This window comes from Sinohyriopsis cumingii, chromosome 2, assembly GCF_028554795.1.
Source record: "Sinohyriopsis cumingii isolate HCF-2022 chromosome 2, ASM2855479v2, whole genome shotgun sequence".
Lineage (NCBI taxonomy): Eukaryota > Metazoa > Mollusca > Bivalvia > Unionida > Unionidae > Sinohyriopsis > Sinohyriopsis cumingii.
Genome location: NC_142962.1, coordinates 160654419 through 160681394, shown reverse-complemented (window position 1 = coordinate 160681394; position 26976 = coordinate 160654419). Strand labels below are relative to the sequence as shown.

Below are 26976 nucleotides of genomic sequence, written 5' to 3'. Positions count from 1 at the left end.
TAATCAAAATAAATCTGGAAAAAAAATTATTTCAAAATTAATGCAAAAGTTTCACAAGTTTGTATTATATTGCCTTACTTCACAAGGCATTTATATGGACTCAGGATGCAAATATCAGCATTTATATCATGTTCATATACGGGAGGAATAGAAGACATTCCCATAATTCATAAGTGTATCTTACCAATTTATTAGTGTTCTTTTTAATACATGAAATTATTCTTTTAATGGATTGTATATGCTTTAATTTATAATTATATCAAATTTTTTTTACAATAGTTATATAGTATAGTTTAAAATCTACAACCTGTAATTTTTATTGACACAATTTAATACCTATTAAAAAAAACAACAATGTAAAACTAGTTAAAGTAGAAATCAAGCCAATTACACGGTGTTTTAATTTCTTCAGCTTTGCATGAAAATTGACACACAAGTAAAACTGTTTTCCATTAATTATAGTAATTTAGAAAATTGACACACAATTAAAACTGTTTTCCATCAATTATAGTAAATACCTTGCTAAATAACTCTGATTAACAGATTTATTTGTTGTGTTATTGTCAATATATTTGTCACTGCAACATTTATCTTTTAAGCGCTCTCCATTGTCAACATACTCTCAGAACCAACTCGAGTGTTCCGGTCTATAGCTCGCTTCGCATAGTGTTGCAATTTCTTGAGAAAGAGCATAACAACTCAGATTTCCAAATTGTGGCGTTACTCCAAATGGTCGCCAAACGCTAACAACAAAATGTCCGCTTCCGGTATATCTTTTTCGCGATCGCGCATTCTGGTTTTAGCAATTTGTTTTATTTATGTACATTGCTTCAGAAAGGACTTGTTCTCAACGAAAACTTCTTATCACTGGATATATGATTTGGACCAGCATGTCCCTCAAGATGAGTATATGAAAACTGAAATCTCGGGACAATCGTGCCAAGCTATATACGCGTCTGCGCTCATTCGACATGGGGCCAGATATCCTAGTTTAAAAGACATACGAAGCATGTCGGAACTGCACATGAAACTGTTAAGATACAAAGTAGATAAAAAGCTAAATTTCCTTACAAATTGGAAAAATCCCTACCCAGAGGCAGAAGAAAAGGGATTGGTGAAATTGGGCGAAGTTGAGCAGTATCAGTTAGGGCTGAGAATAAGAAGGAAACTGTTCAGTTTATTTGAAAATAATCTCGAAAACATCAAATTTGTATCTTCAAGCACTTCACGGACAAAGAATAGCCTGCAAGCATTTCACAAAGGATTTAATGGGAATGCAGATGAAGCCAGTAATGTACAATATGATATTGATGATAAGATATTGCGATTTCATACCAAATGCAAAAGGTTTTTGGAATCTGTAGAAAATAATAAAACGCATATAAAAGAATACAGGAAGTTTAAGTCTGAAAGCCATGCTGTTAACTTGGCTGCTGCAGTTGCAAAGAGACTTGAAGTCGATGATCTGAATATAACTACAGGTATATGACAAAAACAGCATTTAGCAAAATAATATTATTTACAGCATGAAAATTATATACCCTTCTGTTTTCTTTTTCTTCACCCTCTGTGTTTATGTAAAACTTTTAAGCTTTGTCATAACATCTACTCTAGACTGACCTAAGTGCAAAGCAGTTCGGAATGTCTCAAATGTGTCATTCTGTTTTACCTGTCAGTCCACAGCCAATATAAAATGAGGATTTGAATATAGAGCCTTTTAAAATATGGGTTGATTGGTTGATTCAAGATATGTTGTAATACCAAAGTTTACTGAGAACAACATCCTGAATGGGAAATTCCATAGTGTAGCTCATTTTAATGTTTTAATGAGTTAAGTGACTACTTGATAAAACATTTATTACAATAATGCTGTTGTTGTTGTTGTAGTAGGGTTTAGCACCATTTTTCAGCACATGATAGGCTATACGTGGCGGCCAGTATCAATGGTGGAGGAAGAACCCAGGAAAGAACTACCAATCCACGAGAAGTTACTGGCTAGCTTTCTCACATACCCACATTGGCTGAATCCGAGACTCGAACCCATGCAGACAGAGGTGAAATGACAGTGATCCATAATGGAGAGCACTTTAGTACATCACAAGTACGTTGGTGTAGTAGCACTTGAAGATGATGACATACATGTATTAAAGTTGATAAAAGAAATAAAATTGTAGAGCTTTATGTCTATTCAGTAAAGTTATTAAGTATTTTGGCAGTGTTCTTTGGGCATTATTATCCATCTGCTGTGCATTAATTATCAAATCAATTACCCTTCTCTGCAACATAAGAACATATTTTTTAATTAGATATGGTTATGTATAATAATACATTATAAGATTTATTATATTATGATGTTGTCCATAATTTACCAAACTTTGTGAGTGGCTTGCACTATTAATTTCAGGTACATTGGTTAAGGTCATGTTGGAGTGAAAATGATTTCTGCATAATAATTTAAGTTTTTGATAGTTTGCACTTGGGGTAAGGAAGAACCCTATTGATTTCAAGGTCAAAAGGTAGCAGGTCACAGTAACTGACTAAAAGAAAAATGGTTTCAGCACAGTAACTCGGCTCTCCAGTCTACAGTTATTAAACTTTGTAGATGGCTTGCACTTATGTTAAAAAAAAGAACCATATTGATTTCAGTATCAAATGGTCAAAGGCCCAGGTCACTAATGGAATTTTAAGAAATGTTTCGATACAAAAACTAGTTCTACATGACATATCTCAGCCAAACTTAATGGATGGCTTGCACTTAGGGTAAAGAAGAAGGTTACTAACTTGGGGTCAAAGCTGCAGTAAGAAAGAAGATTCATGGTGTCCGTACTGTAGCATTAGTTCTACATTCCAGACCAAGCCCAATCTTTGTAGATGGTGTGCACTTAGGTTAAGGAAGCAGTCTGTCAGAGTCAGACTCGAAAGGTCAAGGTCTCTCTGAAAGAAGAAAAACGGTTTCTGTGCAGAAATTTCACTTATCCACATAGAAGACTGTTAAACACTGGTTGGGCTTATAAAATGCAGTTTATGGCACTTTACACAGTGTAATGCAAATGTTTGTTGGCAAATATATATGATAATTTAATGTTCCTTATGAATCCTTTACTGCTAATTGTACACTTCACTGCTCCATGTAATCAATTACTTCCATTAATTTCATACATAACTGAGTTAGCATTCTTGCCTTTACTAGGAAGTGAAAGTTAAATTGTGCTACGACTCTGCATTCACTTTATTGTGTTAAACATAACGCAACAGAAGAGCCTGAACTGTCTGAGGATGAAAAAGAAGAAAAAAATCTAGAGACATTTTCATTCTTCATGGAATTCAACAATTCCATGACTTGAAACTGTTGTGATGGACAGCAATGACTTGAGGAACTTTTAAGTGCACTTTCATGTATATGTGCTTTTCTGGTCTTTAATGTTATTACATTATATTATAATTTTTTATGCCTGAATGTTGTGATCAGAGTGAAACTTCTCAATATAATCAATCCAGGATGGAGGTGACACAGTATTGTCCCCAGACCAGGGAAGCGTACTGACTGACTCTCAGGGCTTTCATACCATGGTACCGTAAAGTCTCTTTTTAGAGCAGCCAGATTATATTCCTTCTTTGACTTGGACTCTGTGTAGTTCTCACATCTCTTGGGCACTACATCATCTCAGTCTTCTTTTCTCTTTTCTGTTGTGAATTGTAAACTTTTTTGTGTTGTACTTTATATTTTCTCCCTTCTCGTAGCATAATTTTCATGTATCTGTATCCCTTTTAATTGAATTTAATGGTTGAGTACCTGGCTAGCAAAGCAGTACTGCTTTATTTTCATCCTTCTTTTAGTAGCCACTGTTAGAAGAAGTATTAACTACCTAATTCTTGTTCTGGATCATTGTGTATTAGTTGTAATTCCTTTCAGTTTATTATGCCTAAAGGTATGGGTAAATGCATGCATATAAGGATACTGGTGCTACCCCAAACTTGCCTAGTGTGCACTGCATGTGTACATATGAACAGTTTTTCTTTATGCCTTTGGCCAGTTGAGGTATGGGACTTAGTGGAAAGTGTATCATATCTATAGGGACATACTTCTTCAGCACTGGGTGACCCCTCCTCCATTCCCATGAGGGATTAGTGGCTCTTCCCAGGGTATGGAATTTGCCTACTGATGCAAGGGTGAGATCACTAACACATGGAAGGAAGATGGCATTCCCCTTCTAGGTGGGTTCCGTGGCACTTCCTGATGGAGTGAAGTTGGGAGCACCCTGAAGTGAATCCTGACTTTCTGATACAAGGGAAGATGTGTTCTTCTTGATCACTTATTAAATTGGGAGGTTGTAATTCATCAGAGCATAGTTCCCCAAACAGAGACTTGTCGGTAAGGTCTACATTGTCTGGCTGGTCATTAACAGGTGATTGGTCACCAGGCAACAAGCACTGGGCACCTTGTGCTAGTCATCATATAGTGTGTCAAATGACAGTCCCTGAATGTCTGCCACCAGTCACCATGATGAGGTGACTGGAGGGACTGGGTGGTGAAGTCTACAACCCTTCATTCTTTCCTAATGAGGGAGGCGATTCATCCATAGAGAGTTGCACCCTGTCTTGCCAAGACCCTCATTTCAGTTTTCCAGTAGATGCTAGACTGAACATTTTTTCAAAGGCTTGGTTGGATATCATGGAAGATGCATGGGTCCTTTCCGCAATAAAAGACGGTAACCAGTTTTGCTTCTGGGGCACTTCACCTCTTTCAAGGACCTCAGTGTGGATCTATCAGTCCTGGCTGGTATCTCTGCAGATGTACACCCATCTAAGGAGAAACTCACTAGAGAGTGATAGCATTTTATTTGCAGATCTTCATTGTTTCAAAAAGAGCGAGAGTTTCATCTTGTTATCAGTCTTTCCACAGTGAACAAATATCTTATGGAAATAGCATTTCTAGGTGGATATATCTGCTTCAGTTAGGAGTGCCATCAGGTTGAATGACTGGGTGATCTCCAAAGAACTAAAGGATGCCTATCTTCAAGATTCACATGGCTTTATCAGGGAAAGGAAATTTTTTAATTTCACGCATTTTATTTTGGCTTTGCTTCAACTGTGTGACCGTGTAATAGTGGCTCATTTAAGGTCTATTTGAATTCAAACCCTGCAGTACTTCAGCGACTGATTTTTTGGTTGTTTTGTTGGGGGGGGGGGGGCTTAATGCCATTTTTCATCACATGGTAGGCTATAGATTATGCATGGTATAGCTGGTGGAGGAAGAACCTGGGAAAATCCCAGTAAGAACCACTGACATGCAGGAAGCTACTGGAAAGCTTTCTTACATACCTACTGACACACGGGAAGCTACTGGAAAGCTTTCTCACATACCCACCTTGGCTCAGTGATTGATTGATCCATGAGGTTCACAGATGTGTTCTTCTGAGGAATCTCTCAGAGTTTGGAGACAGTGACTCATCTAGGTCCAATCCCCATCCAGGTGAAGTCAGATCTAATCCGTCCACAAAAATTTCAATTACTTGTGGATGAATTTTCTCACCAATAAAGTGACAGCCCACATTCCTCCAACAGAATCTCACAAATGCTTTCCTTTATAGCATGACTCATTTAGAAGTCCTGTTGTCGGCTTGCCTCTACTGCACTCTTTTTGGAACTCTGAAAGCTGAAGCAGACTTAGTTTACCTAGAAAGACTTCATATGCTGCCTTTCTGGTTCAAGCTTCTAGAAAAATGGAGTTTTTGCAAGGACTGCATCTCAGTTCGGATCCCAATTAGATCTATATTTCATCATCACCATCGGAGTTAGTAGAAAATGTCCCTCCTTTACACCAATGCCTCTGATTTATGCTGGGATGCTCACAGGCTGGTGTGCAGAGCTAGTCCTGCAGTGCCTGTAGTCCATGGAAGAACTTTATTTTCATATCAACAGTCTAAATGTACAGGCTTTTTTGTAGCACTTAAAAGCTGTGCCAACTGCAAAAGACATCACTGTGTCATGGTTGCTGTAGAAAATGCAATAGTCATAGTGTACCCCAGATGTAAAAAAGGCACTCGTGCCCCTTCTCTCTGCTTGGAAGTGTGGAATCTACTCTGTTGGACAGTCTCCACGGTGATCAGTCGCAGAGTGTGCCATATTCCAAACAAAAGAAATGTTCTGGCAGATAGCCTGCCTAAATAGGGATGAGCAGTCCTCACAGCATGGTCTCTGCACCTGTCAGTAGCAGAGAACACTTTTTCATCCGTTGAAAAAGTCAGTGGTAGACTTGTTCACAATAAGATTGAACAACAAGCATCCTCATTATGTCTCACTAGTTCCAGCAAGTGGCACTGGATGCCTTCAGTCTGAGATGGCCTCTCCTGTACACTTGTACCTTGCCTACTTTCATAATAACCCCTCAAGTTTTTCACAGACACATGACCTCCAAGTCATCATTCATCTTCATATCTCCTGTATGATCTGTTTGACCAGTTGGTTGATCCCTGGGAATTATCACTGACTTGGGATCTGCTGTTGCAGCACAGAGGGTCTCTCTTGCACATGTCTGGCTCATACCAGATGATCTGTTTACAAAGATCTGTATTTCAGCAAGGTAGCCAAATGTGTAGCTTAGGCTAGAATGCATCTGACTTCCAAGGACTGACACACAGTAGAGAATTTACTGTAATTCATGGAAATGGAAATACATTGATCCTATCTGCCCTCTTGAACTGCAGTTGGAAATTCTTTTTCTCATGGAGGAAAAGGATTGCTCAGTATCTACCGTTAAAGACCATAGAGCACCCATCTCCATTACTCTTAATTTCTCTTTGAATTCCACATTTTGGTCAGACCCACATCTTTAATAACTAAACAGGTACTTGGACCTCTTGAGTCTAGTCTCATACTTTTTAATGCAAAGATTGGAACCTTTCATGTATTGTTTGTCCTTTGTGTAAATGGTAATGAAGGGGTAGATAAAGCAACCAAAACTGCTATCCAGTTACCCATTTCCAAGTGGAAGATTGTATGTGCTGATATAAAAAATTGTATAACCATATTTTTTAGGGTTTTACATGTGTTACCTTTATCTTTTATTGTATAGACATTTTACCAAATTATAACATCTTTACATTTTATTTTATCTTGCCTGTATTTCATGTTTATATTTATTTGGAAGGGTTTATCTTCCTAAATGTAAGGTGTGATTCATTTTACATTTTTCTAACTTTGCCATTAGTTGGAACCATATTGCCACTATACATACACACATACAGACAGACAGACAGTCAGATTGGATTGTTTGAGTTCAAATATCCAAGATGGGTTCAATACTCAGAAGTTGAAAGGATTAAATGGAGAGAAGAAGTTGACCTTTAGTAAATATCTGTGAATTCTCTTCTGCCAGTAGGATGCCGATCTCATTGATGGACTCTTGTTTAACCAATACGGTGTCAGTCTCATTTATGGACTCTTGTTTGACCAATACGGTGTCAGTCTCATTGATGGACCCTTGTTCAGCCAAGTGGGTGCCAATCTTATTTATGGACTCTTATTTAGCCAGTATGGTGATGGTCTCATTTATATGCTCTTGTTCAGCCAGTTGGGTGCCAATCTAATTGATGGACTCTTGTTTCCAAATATCATCTTGACCTATAGATCCAAGGCTAAATTCTTTTCTTTGCATTTTGTTGGCTTCATGATGAATTGATTATTTTGTAATATCTTTGGAAGAAAAATGATCATGAACAGTTATACTAACATGGTTTAGAATGATACATGTACCTTCTGGTTGGACAGTTTAATCCCTCAATATATTACACGTTTTCTCCACAAGATATTATAAAAGACAACAATTGCCCTCTTTCTGTTTTTGATTCTAAGCTGAGTCAGCATGTGGTACCCAAAAACGTGTTCACTTGGTCATTCCATCTACACACTTCTGTGTATGGTCAGCTCATTTTGAAACAGTATCACACATCAAAGCAACCAAATCAAGATGGGTAAGGTCATTTTTGACAGTTTAACTCTTTATTGATTTTAGTGCTAAAATTTGGTGGGACTTAATTTTGTCTACATATCTTCTACAAAAAGCACTAACAATTTACTTGCTGAAGATTTTATCTCTATTTGACCTACCAGTATAAGCAATCACATTTTATAACTATTCTGAATATTTTCACCTTTTTAGCATAGAAAAAATGTACTTCATTTAATATTTAAATTAATTTATGCCTGTTTCATCTCTTGTCTGTTTTATCACTGAGGCATTCAAACAGAAGAATAAACATTTCATGATGTTTGTCAGTGATATACAGGCTTCTTTAAAAGAATTTGTTCTGTCATTGTGACAAACCATTTATCTGTTGTTTTCTTGCTTTTACAGGAGACCTCAAATTATTGTACTTTTTGTGTCCATTTGAAATTATCATCTCCAACAAGGAAGACTGGTGTCATATCTTGACAGATGAAGAAAAGGAAATCATGGAATACCATTATGATCTAAAGGTTTCTGTTATTCACTAGTACAAATAGTCATCACCTGCACCTAAATTAGATTACATGGCTGCTACAGTTTGAATGAATTTTCATAAATAAAATATTGCATAAGGGTCCGAATCTTAAAATTAAATATATAAGATAAAAACAACACAACGTTTTTTACAGTAAAACCTGTTAAGATTTAATTGTGCAGATGGTTATCAGCTTCTAGGATAAAGTAAATTCAAAAACAAAATTGTTTTTCTTGTCCATTAAGAGTCAGCACAGGTGCCACATATAAACATTTTCTATATAATGTTCACTTGTTCTTTGCTTCCTGCAGTATTTTTGTTGATAACAAACAAAAAATAAGCATTGTATTTGAGGTATATTTTTTCTTTGCTGATCACAGAAACACTGCCCAGTACTGAAAGTAAGTAAACATCATGAAGAAGGTGCAGACCCTTCATAAAGAAATACTAGAAGCAACATGTTTAATTCCATTATTTTTCATATTTTTTGGCTTTCTCTGCAGTAGCTGTTTTGCTGTTGTGGTCATCTGATATGTCCCTGTGGCTGTATGTCCTTCACACATTCCTATTAGCATGACTATAGAAACCATCAGAAACACGCTTTTTTATGTATACCTACATGAATGCATATATAGATGACCTGATTAGACTTTCATGCCAGTTAAATGCATTTCAGTAAATAATGGAAGTTTTTGTTTCCACCTTATTTTTGGACACAGACTTTTTCAGTGAAAACATTCTTTAAACAAAAAATAACCCTATGCGATGTAAGCAGATCAAATTTAGTTAGACTGCTACATGTTCAAATACATATAATATGTATCTGACCTGATTAGATTTTACTGTCATTTAAGATATATAAGTATATTTTTATATATATATATATATATATATATATATATATATATATATATATATAGAGAGAGAGAGAGAGAGAGAGAGAGAGAGAGAGAGAAGCTTTTGACATCTTCTGTATTCTGGCTAGACCTTTTTAGTCAAGAATTACCTTAAAACATCTTGATATTGCAAATTAAATATAGCAGGCCACCTTGTGTGCAAATGTACCTGACCTGATTAGATTCTGATAGCTTTTTTCCAACATTTTTTTATCAGACTTTTGCAGTTTGAACTTAAACTATTTTATTGCAGTTACTAAGAAGCCACTCATTGTGTATCAAATTTGTGTGTCAGCCTGTACATGACATTGTAAGATTTTGATGCCATTTTAAGAATTTATTCTTGAACATTATCATTCTCAAATTGTTTGGGTTAATTTCTATCTAACTCTACCTGAAAAGAGCATGGGTGGTGCCACTTTTTTTGGTGGGAGTCAGGAGGTACCACCAATTGCAAAATATCCAGACAAAAGCCACCCCCTGCGCCATGGAAATATTTATGTGTATTTTTTCTTTCTGAGTGAAGATTTGATTGGAAAAACCCTTAGCAAAAATTACTTAGAAACTACCGGACTTGTGCAAATGAAATTATATGTTGGTTGTCCTGCTGTTTTGGACTTGGACTGTTTTGGGGGCTATACATGAGAATCTATATGTTTTACAAACTAAACACAAATTAACTATGTTATTGCAAAGTTTGTGAAGTTTATAATGAGGTGGTTCAAATCTTTCTTTTCTTTTAAATTTAATAGAAAATTTAGTTACAATGTTTGATTTTGGTTTTATTTTGTTTATTTTTTATCTACAGCAATACTGGAAGAAGGCGTATGGACATTCTGTTATACCAAAAATGGCTTGCCCAATGGTGAAGAAGTTATTTTCTCACTTTGATAATGCTATTAAAAACCAGAAGCAGGAGGAAAGGTAATTATAAAGTGCTGCCACTTTTATAATAAGAGAGGTTTAGAATGTACAAGTTAATTATACACTTATGCTGACATGTTCTTTTTGTTTTTGTCTTGCAATGCTTATGTATTTATTTTTTGTTTTGCCATTTAATTTTAGGAAAATGTTTGCTCTTTGCTGATAACCTGAAGACTATATTTTTAAAGAACCATACTTATTATTAATGAACCATAAACTTTTCATTCTTTACAGAGATCCATCAGTTGGAAGTTTCTTCTTTGGACACGTTGAAACCTTGGCTCCAGTATATGCTGCCTTGGGCCTGTTTAATGACACGGTTCCACTTCTTGCAAAAAACTTTGAACAACAGAGAAATAGGTTGTTCAAGGCCAGCCACATTTTACCATTTTCAGCAAATATTGTATTAATTCTTTATGATTGCCATAGCAACAGTGATGCTGGTGGAGATAATAGATTTGCTCTGAAATTGTATGTCAATGAGAAGGTTAAAAAATTCCCAGGATGTCAACAGGATACATGTTGGTATGATGAAGTGAGAGAGAGGGTGTCTAATCATGTTGATCGTTGTGAATTTGACAGATACTGTGGAATGACAGAGCATGCTCACACAGCTCATGAGGAATTATAACATGCTTCAGATGATCTGTAATGAAAGACAGGCAGTTCATTCTGCAATGAATTCTATTGCTTATTGATTGCAGGGTAAAGTTTAAAAAATAGAAGAATCGTTTTACTATTTCGGTTCTAGTTTTTCAAAGCTTCTATTTCCTGAAGCCCTTAATTGATTCTGTTCAAACTTGGATTGACTCATCATAAAACAAAGACAGTTCACTCAGTGAACCACTACCTCACCTTTCTGAAAGGCTGTAAAGCTTCCAGCATTTCATTAAACATGGTTACAACATGCAAGCCCACTGTTTTTACTTCTTGTTATCATAATTTGTTTAGTGAACTCAGTTCACTGCTCACTTCAGGTTCTGTATACACATGGTAGAGGTAAACTAACTCAAACTTGAAATGGATTGTTTTATTCTGTCAAATGATGGCATCTGGATGCAGAGCAAGATAATGTTCTGGATAATAATAACAATAATAGTAATAATACTAATAGTTATGCTAATGATGATTTAGTGCAGTGATCAGTGATTAATCTTAATAGCAGTAAGCTCTTTACAGTATTATATATATATATATATATATATATATATATATATATATATATATATATATATAAAAGATCAGAAAAACAAACACTGCAATTACAAACAAAAGCAATGCTGAAAATAATTAAGGGTATGGAAACATTCAGTCTTAAGTCAGTTTTTGCAGTCTAATTATGTAAATTTTCGAGCACTCTTTAATGATCTCACTGTCATTGTGTCCAAGTTCAAGAGGCAGTTTGTTCCATAGGACTTATATTTGATTGTTGAAATACTGAGAATATGAGTGTCTGAAGAGGAGCACAAGTCTTTAGATATGATGCATCAGATTGGTGTTTTGGACTGGAGACAGTCAACAAAATGTAACAGAGAGAACAGATTTTTTGCTTGATACTGGAGGGAACAGGTAGCTAGTGGAAGGTACAAGGCAGGTGGAGGAGTGCTTAGTTCTTGGAAATCTAAAATGACATGAGCAGATGTGTTTGAAACTTTCTGAAGTTTCTGCAGTAGAAAATTAGATGAACCAGATAGAAACAAATTACTGGGGTCTCACTACCAGTTGAAGTGGTCGACTCAGTTGCCTTCACATGTAAACTTTGCCTTCTTCTGTTTAGAAAGCAAAAACAACCTTGCCCTGTGATTATTTAGAGGAACATTTAATGATCATCCTTATGAGATGCTCCCTCGCCATAGCCAGGTTAGTTCCAGTGTTATGTTATATATACCTTAAGGCAAAATGTATGCTTCAAGCCATCAACTAGTTGGTTTTCATATCAGTTACGCCAACAAACAAACTCTCGTACATTCACAGGCATGTGTTTTGATAGCTTAATGACCATTAATCATTAGCAACTGCCCAAACATACAAACTTATGTTTCAAAATATAAACTTATGTAACTATCAATTTCAGTTTTAAGAATAGAATCAGTAACATGAATATTTTAACTGAGGCATGTACGTTATTTTCTTGGTAAAAATGAGTTTGGAACCGTAAGTGAACATGTCATGGGGAAATAATGGTGGACATGATTGTTCTGGGAAGTACCGTTCTGTTAGATTGTCTCTTTTTGTAAACCATTGGGCAGATGTAGTCAGGAAATATACAATTTATAGAAAGCAGAATTTAAATTTTACGTTATTAAAGATTTAGCTTTAAAATGTAATTATGTAAGTCATAAAAATAAGATGCATTTGCATGTTGACTGTCGATTTGGTTGGAAAAAAAGGGTTTAGTTCATTCATATACTGACTTTTAATTGTTCAGTGTGTTGTCTATGAACAGTTATGGTAAAGTTTATTGGCAACAAAGAAAATAGGATGAACAGTATGATCTGAAAGATGTGTGCATTTGCTGGCATGTACATGGTACATGGGTTGTTTCAAACAAGTTTAGAAATCTTTTCAAATGTTATTTTATAATGAACCTTCAGAAAGTAAAAATAACAAATTCTTGATTAAAGGTAGTTCATTAGCATTTGTACTAACTTGCAATTACAATACTGTAATCTAGTTACTGTAATTACTCGCATGTAAGCCGAATAATTTAGGAAAAAAGAAAGGCCTGGAAGAAGCGGGTGTAGGCTTATCTGCAGGCTGATGTATAAACTTTACAGTTTCTAGGTCTTTTTGTTGACTACTTTAATGGCTGTAAATCTTGGGACACGAAGCAATAATTTTGTCCGTGTCCTAAGACATGGCATGTAAAAAAACATTAACTTTCGGTGACCCGACAATTATTAAACTGTAACATAGTACTATGATTGATTTTGTTATTTTTTGCATGTGCATATTTTCTGATTTCTCCAACATGAAGTTAATTAAAGGTAAATACAGACTTCATAATTCGTGGGCTGGTTGAGTTTACCAGGGAGACCATGCTGAACTATAATGAACAGTACTTACACAGTGCAAAGCGTGCATAGTGTCACTTAAATCCTTACTTATTCTCAAACATATTTAAAGCAGATTTTGATTTATTCATTGTTTCGACCAAATTTCAATCTTCCAGCTAACGTTTTAGCTAGTCCTTAATAGCTGTTTCATTTACATTGAATCACGCGCTCACGAGTTACTCATTTTCAATGATATAAGCGATCCTACAAAATGAGGCATTTACTAATTGCTATTAATTGTACAAGGCACGTAACCATCATAATTTACATGTTCACGAAGAGTGGTAATAATAAAGGCTAAAATTCTCATATAGTTCAACTAAGATCATCATCAAACAATTTTAGTTTTGTGTTTTAGCTGAACAAACATCATAACTTTCCACACAATGGAAAGCTTGATGATTCGGCATCTCCTGTGTTGATAGTTGGCAAATTTCTTAAGTTTTGTGTCAGAAATTCAGGCCAGTTAATCATTAAAACCCTGAAACTGGCTTGTGATAACAGGGAATTTTGACCAGTAACTATACAAGTAGATTGATGTGTAGTTGCCTTCTTTTCCTTAATATTAGCATGATTACCGTAGTTTTGTAAAACATAGGCAAAGGCATACCAAAATAGCCAGCCTCATGGTACCGTACATGTGGCAACTATTTTCCCGTCTTTGTATATCCAACCATATTCCCTTATTGTAAACTCGTAAAGCATTTAGTAATGATTATTATAAAACATGCATTCTGAATTCGTTTTTTGAAGACACATTTGCTGCATGGTATGTATTTTCATTCCTTCTTTTATAATTTTAACAATGGTAAATTTTATCATTGGTATATACGGTATAAAAATGCCAGGTGTTCACTTGTTTAATTTTCTTTCGTGGGAAAGGCGCTAAAGGATATGACGTTACAGCATTTGTAGTGATCATTCTTGGGACTGAAATTAATTGTGGACGATTTTATTGTTGTGGTTTACTTTTTTGTTCTGGTTTATTTTTTTTATTTTTTTATTATTGTACAGGTAAAAGAAAATAATTCAAGTGAATAGTGTTTAAACTTAACATTCTATTTAGTGAAGAAGCTATTTTTTTTATAGAAAAGTAATTATTTTGTCACAACAATAATTCACAGGTGATACAACAGAACATGTGGGACTTTTCTTGTTTAGAAGAAATGAAAATCAAAGACATAATGTAATAATCAGGAGTTCTCAGCAAAAATTGGAAGATATTATGTAATCAGAAGGTAGGTGTGGAGCGACCTCAAAAATCTCGAGGTTTTTTTTCCTCCAGCATGAAAGTTAACAGGTATGGTGTATGGTCGCTTACGTAAAAGCAAACTACAACTTAGCTTTTACAGTATTAGCATCAAACCGCATTGTTTTTGTTCGTTGTGTTGTCATACTGGGATTACATTTTAATGAGTTAGGTATTTACAATTTCAAGGCAAAGTAAAAACGTAATTACCAGTGCACTGATATATAATTTCCAATGCAATAATGCTTAAACAAACAATAATTGAGTCAAAAATGAGAGGTAGTGTTACAGCAACACACGAATGCTAAATTCTTGTCATCGTTTGATCAAATTATACACAAATCTAAATTAGGCAGAAACAATAAGAAAACAGAAAGTTAAATAAATTACTTTTCAAACAAGTTTATACCATAATAATTATGCAGGCTAACCTAGATAAGTATACATGCAATTTTAAAAAAAATATAACTTGGCCTAAATAAATGCATTTAGAACTTATCTTGTGCATCTTGAGATGTCTCAGAGCTGTAGGTCGGCTTATACACGGGTCATGCACTTTTTAGTGTTTATACCTGTTCAGTTTGTGGGGGTCGGCTTATACACGAACAGGCTTATACTCGAGTATATACGGTACTCAGTTAAAATTCATTACAGTGTATAGCTTCTGTAGTTCCCTTTTTAAGTCACATTGCCAAAATACACTGAATATGTGTATGATAGTTTTTAAACATGCACCAAATGTCTTTATAATATAGATAGAACTCAGAAAATTTTCTACTTGAAATTTTTGTGTGCTTAAAAGTAATGTTAAATGCAAATATACGTACTGGGTAGTATAGGGCATAAGTCAAATAAGAGAATGAAAACAACACACACATGTATATAGATATTGCATGTCTCGCCTTGCTCCCACTTCTCATTGTTCAGCTCTCACTTCTCCCTGTTCTGTCCCAAATGAGAAGTCAATTCTCCCTAAATTCAAGTCTAGCTTGACCCCTGAATTACACTAGTCAAATCTAAAAAATGTATAGGAATGCACAAGTGTTTTAGTGGAATCAACAGAAAGAAAATTATGAATGGAATTGATGCATCTCAGCTCCATGTACGCAGTATTGCATATGTTTATGACATGTTGATGTAATGAGAGTACTGTGACCAAGGTTTCTTACTGATAGTATGAATTTAATGTTGTGTTGCTGATACTGTTTGAGATTAACGATAGGAATGAGAAAGTCTTTGTGTGGCTTCAGTTTTATTCATTTATCTGCAGCTTGTTGCATACTATCCATGACTTCATATCGGAAATGCACCTCTCTATGCCTTGGATGGTAGCATCAACTTCATTTAGATAACTAGATCTGTATAATTGGATGTCATAAGTGTACAGTTAGTGAAACATCAGATGGTGATCTGTTACATTTGTGAGGGGCTGAGTGTATTAGAATGAACAGAATGAAATGCACATATCCCATAATTACAGAATTTCAGAGGAGTGTTTATTTCAAATGAAATTTAAGAAACAAGCTAATACAGCTCTGTATTGAAATTGAAATTATTTAATGAGTTTTATGAATTTAATTTAAAATGAGCTCTGCTGAAAGACTTGTTGTTACAAGATGAAAAATCACTGTTTTTAGTGGACAAAATCATAGAATAGTGTAGTGACAAGACTTTGAAATAATCCAGAGTTCTCCGTCACTACACCGTTGCCATACATGATGTCATTTGTCATATTTTGATGTATCATTATTATGTTACAAGTAGACAGATTTGGATATTGGCATGTTAACTTAAAAATAGTTAATGCAATGTAACATAAGAGAGATGCTATTTCATTTTTACCATACAAAAAACGATTTTCGTGAAGAGTATGCATACATTTGTGTTAGCCTGTATGTGACAGAATAGAAATGCTGATTTTTAAAATCTTGAATGTGGTCTACATGTTCTAACTTTCCATATTTCATTTTTCATATAATATTATGCCTAAATAATAAAAAGAAAAAAAAGAAAAAGGCATTTACTAATTGCTGAATCGCTGGCAAATTGGGTTTGAAAAGCCTCAAGATCAGTAAATTAACAAAACAAAAGGCAATAGCAAATGCCCTATTATTTGGTAGTCATAATAGGTATACATTTGTAATAGGAAAGTTACAATTAAAACATCTCCAAAGCAGATACTGTTGGAAATAATATTCATATATTATAGATGTAACTATCATATAGACATTTTAGTAATATTTGAATGATAATATGGAAACTATAATATATTGCCCGAGTGCAGAGTCAGTTCATTTGCAGAGTTGGGGTTAGCTCTACTGTAATTATATTGCATAGTTTCCCAGTTAATCTCTGGCAGTGAACAAAATTCTACTTGCCATTACATATTTTTTTGGAATCATGCTTATTTGGAACAAAGTTTTGTAAATCATTTTTAGTTTTAACAGTCATAGACCAGAAGAGTGTATCCTATGACCATTTGTTCTTTGTCTAGTATTTGTCTGGTGTGTATCCTTCATCTTTAATCCATTACCAAAATTTGTATCGCTACTTCACCTAAACTGCTATAACAATTGTCATGAAACTTTACGTTCATCCCAAGGTCTAGTTGGTTTTAAATGCAAATGGGGCCCCTATTTCATCAATGAGGCCATTATTACAGCCATCTTGAAAATTTTTGTTAGTGACTAACCCTGAACAGATGGTTGCATTGACATGGTATTTCACTAAAAGACTTCTTATGATGTCTGTTTGATTCTAAATGGCATTAGGGCCTCTCAGAAATCCAGTATGGCCACATTGGCAGCCATGTTGAAAATCTTAATACTGCTTCCCTAATTGTATGTTCATATTTACATGGTGAATTTACTGAAAGACTTCTTATGCGTAGATGATCCTATATAAAATGGTGATTCTGTAAAATTTGGTATGGGCACCATGGAATCCATCTTAAAGATATTTTCGCTACATCTCCAGAATGGATGGTTGTAATTGCATGGGTTTTTCCGTAACTTAAGATGTCAAGTTTTTTTTTATTACTACTATTTCTGAATGATGGTCATATGTACATGGGGTTTTCCCTAAAAGACTTATTATTATGATGGCTAGTTGGTCCTAAATGAAAATTGTACTGATCTAACATCCACTGGTCATTTCTTCAATTTTGTTATTTGTAATGCTGTTGAGTGGATTGTTGTATTGACATGTGGTTTTCAGTCAAAGACATCATAGGATGTTTAGTTGGTCCTAATGAACTAAAATCCAAGATGGCCATTGACCATCTTGAAAATTTTGTAATTGTTGCTCCTCTTGACTGGATGGGTTTTCACTAAAAGACTTCTTAGGATGTCATCAGTCCTAAATGCATCTCAAGGATCCATCTTGATAACTTTATTAGCACTACATCTTCTGAGTTCATATTAATGTGGGGATTTCAGTAAGGTGGCACTCACCAGATAATATGTACTTTTGAGTGACGTATGTAAGGTGAAGTAGTTCGCATTTAAAACATGCACAGTGGAGAGAATGTTTGCATACCTCTATGCTACATTAATGTAATATGGATGATATTTCTTTTGGATATTGTACTTTTGGAAATTTTACATGATTTAAGCACACTGCTAACTAAAATGACTGCTCCCTTGTGTTAAAAAATCAGTCTGAATTAGTCTAAAGTACACTATACATAGCAGCTATTAAAATAGGGAAAATGAATTTTGCCAGACTAGACAAAACCAGCTTCTGAAAGTGCAATGAATGAATTACCAAATATATAAAATGTAAAAAAAGTTATCAGCTCTTTTTTATACAATTGACCTCTGAAGTTCAGGAAGTGAAAATGACCAAGTAGAGCTAGCACTTTTTTGAAAGGTGCACATTTGAAGTAAGGCCAAGCTGTACACTCTATAACCCATAGTACACCCATCAATCATACACCAAAATAAAGGGAATTAAAGGTTCTTTGCATTATACCTAAGATATACAAGGTCTCTTTTAAATAGCCAGTATAACCAGTGAGGAAAGCCGGGGACATTCTTTTTCTTTAAATTCCTAACCCTATGCAAAATGCGAAACTGTATAGCGCCACCTAAAAGACTTTTTATGGTGTCTAGTTGATTTGAAAAGAAAATGGTGTTCCTTTTTGACATCCAATATAACCACCATGACATTCAGCTTGACAATCTTGTTATCACTACTTCTGGTGAACAGATAGTTGTATTGACACTGAAAGACTCTTATAATCTCATGTGTTTTGCATTGGCGGTCCTGTGAAATTTGTGCACATGCAACATGTGTTAAGAGAGCCAATATGGTCATCCTTGAAAACCTTATTATAACTTCTCCTGAACAGATAGTGATATCAATATGGAGTTTTCACTAAAAGACTTCTTATGACATCTTGTTGGTCATAAATGAAAATGGTGCCTGTTGGACTTATCCTTTGACATCCAATGTAGCTGCCATGGTAGCCATCTTGAATTTTTTTATCACTACTCATCCTCTGAACAGATGGTCATATTGACATGAGGTTTCACTTGATGAATTCATATAATGTCTAGTTGGCCCTAAATGAAAATGGCGTCAGTGTAATAGTCAATATTGCCACAATGACTGCCATCTTGAAAATATTGTTTATGTTATTGCTACCTTACCTAAACAGATGATTGTATTGAAATGGATCTTTCACTGAAAGACTTTTTATTCTGTCAGGTTAGTCCTATGTTATATATAGCTAGTTCTGGTGGAAATGATACTCATCTGACCTCCAAGCATGGGAATAAAGCCATCATTAAAACACTTCTTGCAATATTCAAGAAATTCTGTATGAAATGGTGGGGATCTGACCACCAGCATATGCACACTTTTGTAAAGGAGTTTTTAAAAGCAGACATACTTCTCTGAGCTTATGAACACCGTGACCTTATACATATACAAATGATACAAGAGAATTTTAACCTGTCTCTGTATATAGTTGTATTCCAATGATTGATAGCTCTCTGACATGATTTTACAGTCAGCAGTTTTTACTTGGGTTTTCTCAAGCATATCTTGTAAATTTAAATAATTTTGTTTGCCACCCACCAACCGAAAATAATACTTTTGAAGATTTAATAAAATTTACCATGTGGTTATATCTTGATATAATCTGCGATGAAGTTTAATAATTTTTATTGCTAATATCTGGTTCAAGGGGAAAAACCTTGATAACAAATCTTGTACTGCACTTACGTGTATATTGTGAACATGTCAGCTCAAACATACAAAATTAGTTGTGTGACCAGAATTGGTATGTTGTAGTTTCTCAAGAATATCAGAGATGGTTTTAATACTCAGCAGGTGAAAATAAGAAATGGTCATGGATTGCTGAAAATCTATATCAGCCAGAATATTAGTTTATTCACTGGACTCTATTTAAGTCAATGTTTTGTTGATGATATGAGACAACCACTGCAAAGTTGTTACCCAAGCTCATGTCTATTATAAAGGCAGGGCAGTTTGCAAATATTACAATTTGCCGATAGAAACTATTCTCCATTAGTCCATGTTGTATTTAATTGAACAATATTTTAGAGCTACTTGAAAGACTTTAGTCTTTCAAAACTCTTGCTTATTGAATTTGATAGCTGCATGATAACAAATGAAATCACTGCCATAAATTATGCTGTATTTTTTCTCTCTAAGAAATGCCAAAGGAAGCTTGCCTGGCACATTTGTTGAAAAGTTGGGTAGGGCTAATGAAACAACAAGACTTTAATTTTAAAATTCACCAAATGTTAATGATGTAAACTATGAGAATGAACATTTGGTTATCAACATAGAATTACTGGTCCTAGTTTGGGACTCACTTATTGCAAAGTCTGGGCTTGTTATTGGAGAACTAGATGAGGTACACATACATTTCATCATCAAAAAATATGATGGAAAATAAGACCAAAGTTGGGGTTTCCCAGCCAACCCTATAATTTATTCAAACTCCCTATACCATCCTGATATCTTTGTGGAAAAGCACATGCTGTTTTTCACAAAACGCTTTTGTTCAGAAAAAGGATAAATATTGGTTGCATCGATGCAGCAAAGAATAAGGTTGTTTGTTAATGGAAGTTATGTTTAAATTCTGATTACCATGCATTATATGTAAATGATGGCTAATTTGTTTGCCTCTGTACTTAAAAATGTTTGTATTTAGTTTAGCACATCATTATCCCCATTTTTTATTGTAATTTACTTTTAAAATCCTGTATTTTTTAAGGCCCTGTAAAATCAATATAAGTTTGAAAAATATGTTTTGGAGGCCTCAGCCAAGTTACATAGAGGTGCCTTTTGATACTTTGAATTTTCTGCATTTAGTATTTTTCCTGTTACCACGGGAACAAAGTATAAGATAAGTACTACATACATCGAGAGTGCTGGACATAAGGGTACTAGCATAAGTAGCATAAAAATTGAGTTGTGGACCAAGAGTCTTTATGTAAGCCGGCACTGGTTGAGTTTGATGGTGGGGATGGATATGTTGTCTTTAGATGACTCTTCTACTTGTTAATTAATGTATTGTAATTCTGTTTATAGTGTTCATGTTTTTGAACAGAAACACAATTGATAAATTGATTTTATTTGCTTGTTTTCCATTTCACATCACATCCTGTTATTAGTCTTTGTTCAAGAACGTTAATTATAATAAATACTTCTAACTGTATGTGTGTTCATATAAAATGTGGTTATTATTTAGTATTATAAATTAAAAGTCTTAACCAATTCTTTTTAAATACTGCCAAGACTGATAAAGTATGGGTAGAAGCTTGTTATTTTTTTATTATTAAATTGCTAATGGTACAAATTGATTTCCTAATATGATTTTAGCCTGCAAAGCTGATCCTGTCCTGAGGATGGCCAGTGCACCTTAATAACTTAAGTGTGGGTGCATGGGCTATTGACAAAAAATTAAATAAATATGTTAATGCTTAAGTACCATTACTTATTATAGAGCAGCCTGTTCACATGAATTAAGAACAGTACATGTGTTAACAAATATTAATATTGTTGGGACAGTATATAATTAGAATAACAATTTAAGAGAGTCCTTAGTATGTTCATCAGCTAAAATGTGCACTGGCTGCTTTCTTATCGATGCCTTTGTACCTATGGCAACTTTGACTGGCAGCATTGGTCATGGTTGGTTGGTTTTGGCATGTATATGTCAAAGTCGACCTGTTAGATCAAAAATTTTAGGGGTTATGCCTCGAGATAGAAAGCTGTTGTTTCAACGGCTTTGTTCATTTGTTGCTTTGATGGTCAAAACACCACTTGTTTTGAATGTCCAATGGAACTTTTCATAATCTTGTGACCTTCGACTTTTCAGTACACTATTTTGTTTTCTTCTTTTGGCCAGCAAAATTGTATGCTTTGTGTTATGCAGTCCATATTTAATTATTTTGGACATGTATTTCTCAACTTCATTGAGAATAAGCTTGAACTCTTGTGTTGTTTTAAAAGTTGTGTTCTTTTATGCTGTTTCTTTTGAGCTTTCGGTCATCTGATTCCATCAGAAATTACATGTCCAGTGTAAAACTGTTATATTTCATGCTAGACATAGAATCCCCTAATCTGAAGCTTTCATATTTAAACTTTTACTAAAAGACCTCGCTTGGTCTAAGGTTCATTGCCCAAAGAAAGCCCTACCTATTAAACCGTTTATAGAATTGGCAATGTTCAAATTCATGAAATACACTGAGGACAATATCTTTGTCTTTTAGTGTTTATTTTAGTAGTAGGGTGTGAGGGCAGGAGTGATATCATCCCCCACCTGTTATGGTGCTTTTGGTTATTCTTATCTAGATGTTTGACCCTGATGTTATTGCCCAGATCAAACAAGTAATAAAATAAAAATTAATGGATGGAATAACGGAGATCGAAGCAAAGATATAGAACTGAACAACACAAGTCCCCATATGTAAAATATAACAATTTAATCAATTACATAAAAAAATGAAACTGAACATGATATTTGAATAATAAACTTTCTCTTAGAAATAGAATTTAAAATTTATGCAAACCAAGAAACAAATTTCATCATATAATCGAGTGAATGATTAAAAGCAAATTGGCAGCATGTCAGCATAACCTGTTTGCTGCCGGTCCTTTCCACTTCACTGTTGATTACAGGTCAGCACTGCCATATATCTTTTCTCTCTCTCTCTCTCTCTCTCCCTCTCCCCCCACCCCCAAATAAATAAAATGCAATCTAAACATTTGGCGAAAATGGTTCTGTAAGACTACAGTATTCGCTTACCATTCCGCTTGTTTGTACCCTTTAAAAAAGCAAGAAGCGCCAATGATGAAAAAAGGGACAAAACGCAGTCATTTCATTCAACAGCTTATCCTTTCTAACATGATTGTCGCCAACTTGGTTCCTAAGATTGTTATCTTATTCCGCGTTTCAAAACAACCGGACGCTGCGTTTGAAACAACCAGACCGGCTGTCCTTTTCCTGTTTCTAGAATGGTCCATTTTCATGAAAAACTGTCACCTGCATTCATTATCTGCACTGGCTAGTTTTAATATTTCTAAAAGGAATTGAACAGAATTTTGAAAAATTTAACTGTTACAAGTGTTCAGTGGAAGCAAACTCCCAAATTTACGAAAAGATTAAGAATTATTCAGTGCTTATCGATTTTTTTTTGAAAAGTAAAATAGTCTGGTCCACGTAAATATGGCTCCGTTTTAGTAATAAAAAAAAAACTTCCTTTGTGCTGGAAACGCTCACAAGATGACAGGGATCCCCTGCTGACAGTCAGGAAAGCATTGTAGCGTACTAATGGGGCGGGGGAGGGTCGGTTGCACCTGGCGCCAGAGGTCTTGGGACGCTTAAATAGCTAATAAAAATTGAACTGCAGGAAAATTGTTGGTGGAGTCAGCATCGTCGTCCCGGGCGCCATTTACCCTTTGTACGCCACTGTAAACTTTTATTAATTGACGAATAAAATGAATACGTTTTCTGAACTTTTTATATTATGTATGCTTTTCTTTTTAAAATCGGTAGGCTGGTACAAACAAACGCAATGGTAAGCGAATACTATATTGGATCTTCTTGCCTGGCTTCCAGCAAGGACATGCACTGGAGCTTCGTAAAAGATCGCCTCGGCTGAAAACTTGGAGAAATCGGCGGTAGAAGTGCTTTTTCCCCCGTTGCAATTGTTTTGTTTATATGTTTGGTTGTGTGTGTGTGTGTGTTCTTTCTCCAAAGGCAATGACACTTTTGCCCCCAGCAAGCATCATCAGGTCTAGTGTGTAGCCAGGGGCACGATTTACTCAAATATACACAATACTACCCAAATACACTAAGTACTGCCAAACATACCCAAATACTGACCAAATACTTCCCAAGACCTCCCAGACTACATCTAAGTATAATTAAATACACACAAATACTATCCAAATACTCCAAAATGTATTTAAATATACCCAAATATACTCAGATTGCTCTATTCTATGACACAATTTTAGTCTATATTACCATGGACCTGATAATTATTTCTTTATTTGCATCAATTCAAGTTGTATTTTCCGCTGCTGATTTTGTTCGGCAATTTGTTCTGTTCCATTTTATGCAATCGCATACAATTTAAATAACAGTTGTGATTACTATTTCATCATATGAATTTTAGGTCTTAAATGAGAGTTTCCCTTCAGTGTTGTGTTTGTTACTCATCTGTCCGTCACTTGTTTCTCTTTTGGTATTTCCAGCACCCCGACTACGTGCTCTCCTGGCACTTCCGGTTTGTCCTTCCGACAATTCCGATACTCCCTTGCACGTTTCTTTCCGTCACTGAACCTTCACGCAAAGTGCTGATGTCACAATAGACCTGCCACTTGCTCTCAACGTGGTTTCCCTCTCTTCGATTACCGGGTGTCGCCTCTCACACCCACCCAGAAATCTTCCTTTGGAATTGGAAGGGACGTATAATCTTGTCTCCTTGCTCTAATCTCAGGAGAATTAACCACACGCTCACAGACCTTTCATCAAAATAATGGCGAATAAATTGTCAGGTCAACTCATCAACACTCACGTCTAAATATTCCATAAATGCTTTGTTCTATAATAATTGTGCTATAACATTAACAATAGTATCAACGACTTTTAATGCATGCATGCACATCCGTAATTGTTAACTCTTCCATATAGTAAACTATCATCATCAACAACAATCATACGCATTTCCTCCCCTTTAATTATAAAAGACACAAATATAAAAATACCTGCCTCTTCTTAATTGTTAACTCTTCCATATAGTACACTATCATCATCAACAACAATCGTATGCATTTCCTGCGCTACGAATTATAAAAGACGTAAAAATATACAAATACATAATTATATTTGCACAATCCAAACAAAGACTAACTCTACTTAATTCACAATCTTTATATTCATATACTAATAAAGAAAGTACAAGTTCTAACACATGTCACTAATAAATTCAGTCATGCATTAGACCGCTCCGGTGGCCTAGTGGTTAGAGCCTCTGCCTTGGATGCGCGAGGTCGTGAGTTCGATTCCGGCCGAGTCATACCGAAGACTTACAAAAATGGTACTAACAGCTGCCTCGCTTGGCGCTCAGCATTAAGAGGTTAGAGTTAGAACTGGTCGGCCTGGTGTTTGGATAATGTGACTGGGTGGGACATCATGCTACATGTCTGCGGCATGATGTCCCAGTGCTAGACATCACTATAAACTGCCACACTGCAGACATCGTAGCGATATGAAACATTATTAAAGCTACGCTAAAATTCCAAATCACACACACATTCATGCATTACAATGCAACATAGTAAATTACATAATCCAACAATCTTGCATGTTAATAGTTCGCTAAGCTCTACGTTACGATATGTTGATAATTCAGCTATACACGGAAGATTCCAGTTCTAATAAATAAAATGCACATAATCAGGGCCGTAGAGAGCGATCACTGGCCTTGGGATAAGAAACACCCAAGCCTCTCCTAGTTCTTGTTCAAACAAACATTTTCATTTATAAAATTAAAAAGTGTTGTTCGGCCCAGGCCCCCTTACGAACCCGAACCCCGAGGATATATCCCCTGGTTGCCCCTCCCCTTGTCGGACCTGTACATAATACTGTATCAATAATACGATACCTAGTTATAAGTGTGAAACACATTCGGGCAAAGAAATGTTACCTCAATAAGCCTTAGTCCGCAAATCAAAACTTAGAATTTCAATAGAATTCCTTTCAGCCTTATACCAAGCGCACAAGTCGGAGTACAGTCTAATGCCTCCCAACTTCTCTACGATCCACATCTGGCGACGTTAGCACATGTACTGACGCGAAAATGGCTATAGTCCAAACAAATTGCATAGTTAGAATCCGCCCTAGATTTTAAAATCTCAGTTTCCGACTGGACGGTCTGGTCTCATGGGGTACTTTATAAATTTCTTGTTACTTTTGGGTTTCCGATCCCCCAAAATCCAATATTGCTTCCAATCTGGCCGTGATATCATAGACTGATTGCAAAATAAACATGAGTCCCTACCAGGACAGCCCGGTGGTAGAATTCCCTTCGAATTTAACCGTGAACGGGTCGTTGCGTAACTGTTAAGCAACATAGAGGCAGGTTCTTGTGTCCAGAATCGGGTCTATAGTCGCAATCTTACATAATACGTATTGACATTATCCCAGGTGCTCTTAATTACGTATTAGCTATCAGAAGATATGTGTCTACATGAAGCAATGAAGCATCAGCAAATTCTCCCCAGAAAAAGACACACACACCCCAAAAAATGACAACAACAACAACATTTAAGAGATTTTAATCTCTTGTGTTTTTTCCTTTTATTTATATGTGTAAATATTAAAAGAGTTTTGGTATTCTGCATCAATTTATTAAAATGTCATCTCTTTACACTTGCACATCTTAAATCGTGGATTCATGTATTAATAGCTCAATAATATGCGTTGGGAAATTAAAGGTAATTTCACGCATGTAAAACTGATAGGTATTAAAGTCAAAATTATTGGACATAAAAAGCAGGGTCCACATCCCAAGTCACGGGTATAAAAATGTGTAGCAAATGCTAAACAAGCTATACTAAAACAGTCGTCTAGAATAATGATATCTGCAATTAACTATGCAAATTAGTGACATATAAGTCGTTTCGGACTCGGCAGATAATTCATGAGCAAATGGTAATTGGAAATGGTATGTTCGTTATGTTTCGTACAAAGAATTTCTATTTGCTTTTGTAATTTAACGTATTTCATTTTAAGCCAGAACATAATTTTGCAATAATTGTTTTTATAAAAACAACAACAAAAACAAAGAACTCTTTGGTTGTCGTTGTATCACATGCTT

General features: G+C 35.2%; 1 protein-coding gene across 1 annotated transcript; it reads left to right on the top strand.

Moving 5' to 3' along the window:
* The first annotated feature begins 715 nt into the window (after positions 1-715).
* LOC149806216 (multiple inositol polyphosphate phosphatase 1-like) lies at positions 716-21302 on the top strand. The gene is made up of 4 exons (XM_089951157.1): positions 716-1481; positions 8357-8478; positions 10188-10303; positions 10538-21302. Exons 1-4 carry the CDS (start codon positions 755-757, stop codon positions 10932-10934), a joined length of 1362 nt encoding a protein of 453 aa, XP_089807283.1. The 5' UTR covers positions 716-754; the 3' UTR covers positions 10935-21302.
* Positions 21303-26976: the final 5674 nt, after the last annotated feature.

What these genes read in the sequence shown, in the direction of transcription:
- LOC149806216 (XM_089951157.1), top strand. Translation starts at nt 755, where the DNA reads ATGTCCGCTTCCGGTATATCTTTTTCGCGATCGCGCATTCTGGTTTTA. An exon ending in TGATCTGAATATAACTACAG is followed by an intron (nt 1,482 to 8,356) that starts GTATATGACAAA and finishes TTGCTTTTACAG; the next exon opens with GAGACCTCAAATTATTGTAC. An exon ending in AATACCATTATGATCTAAAG is followed by an intron (nt 8,479 to 10,187) that starts GTTTCTGTTATT and finishes TTTTATCTACAG; the next exon opens with CAATACTGGAAGAAGGCGTA.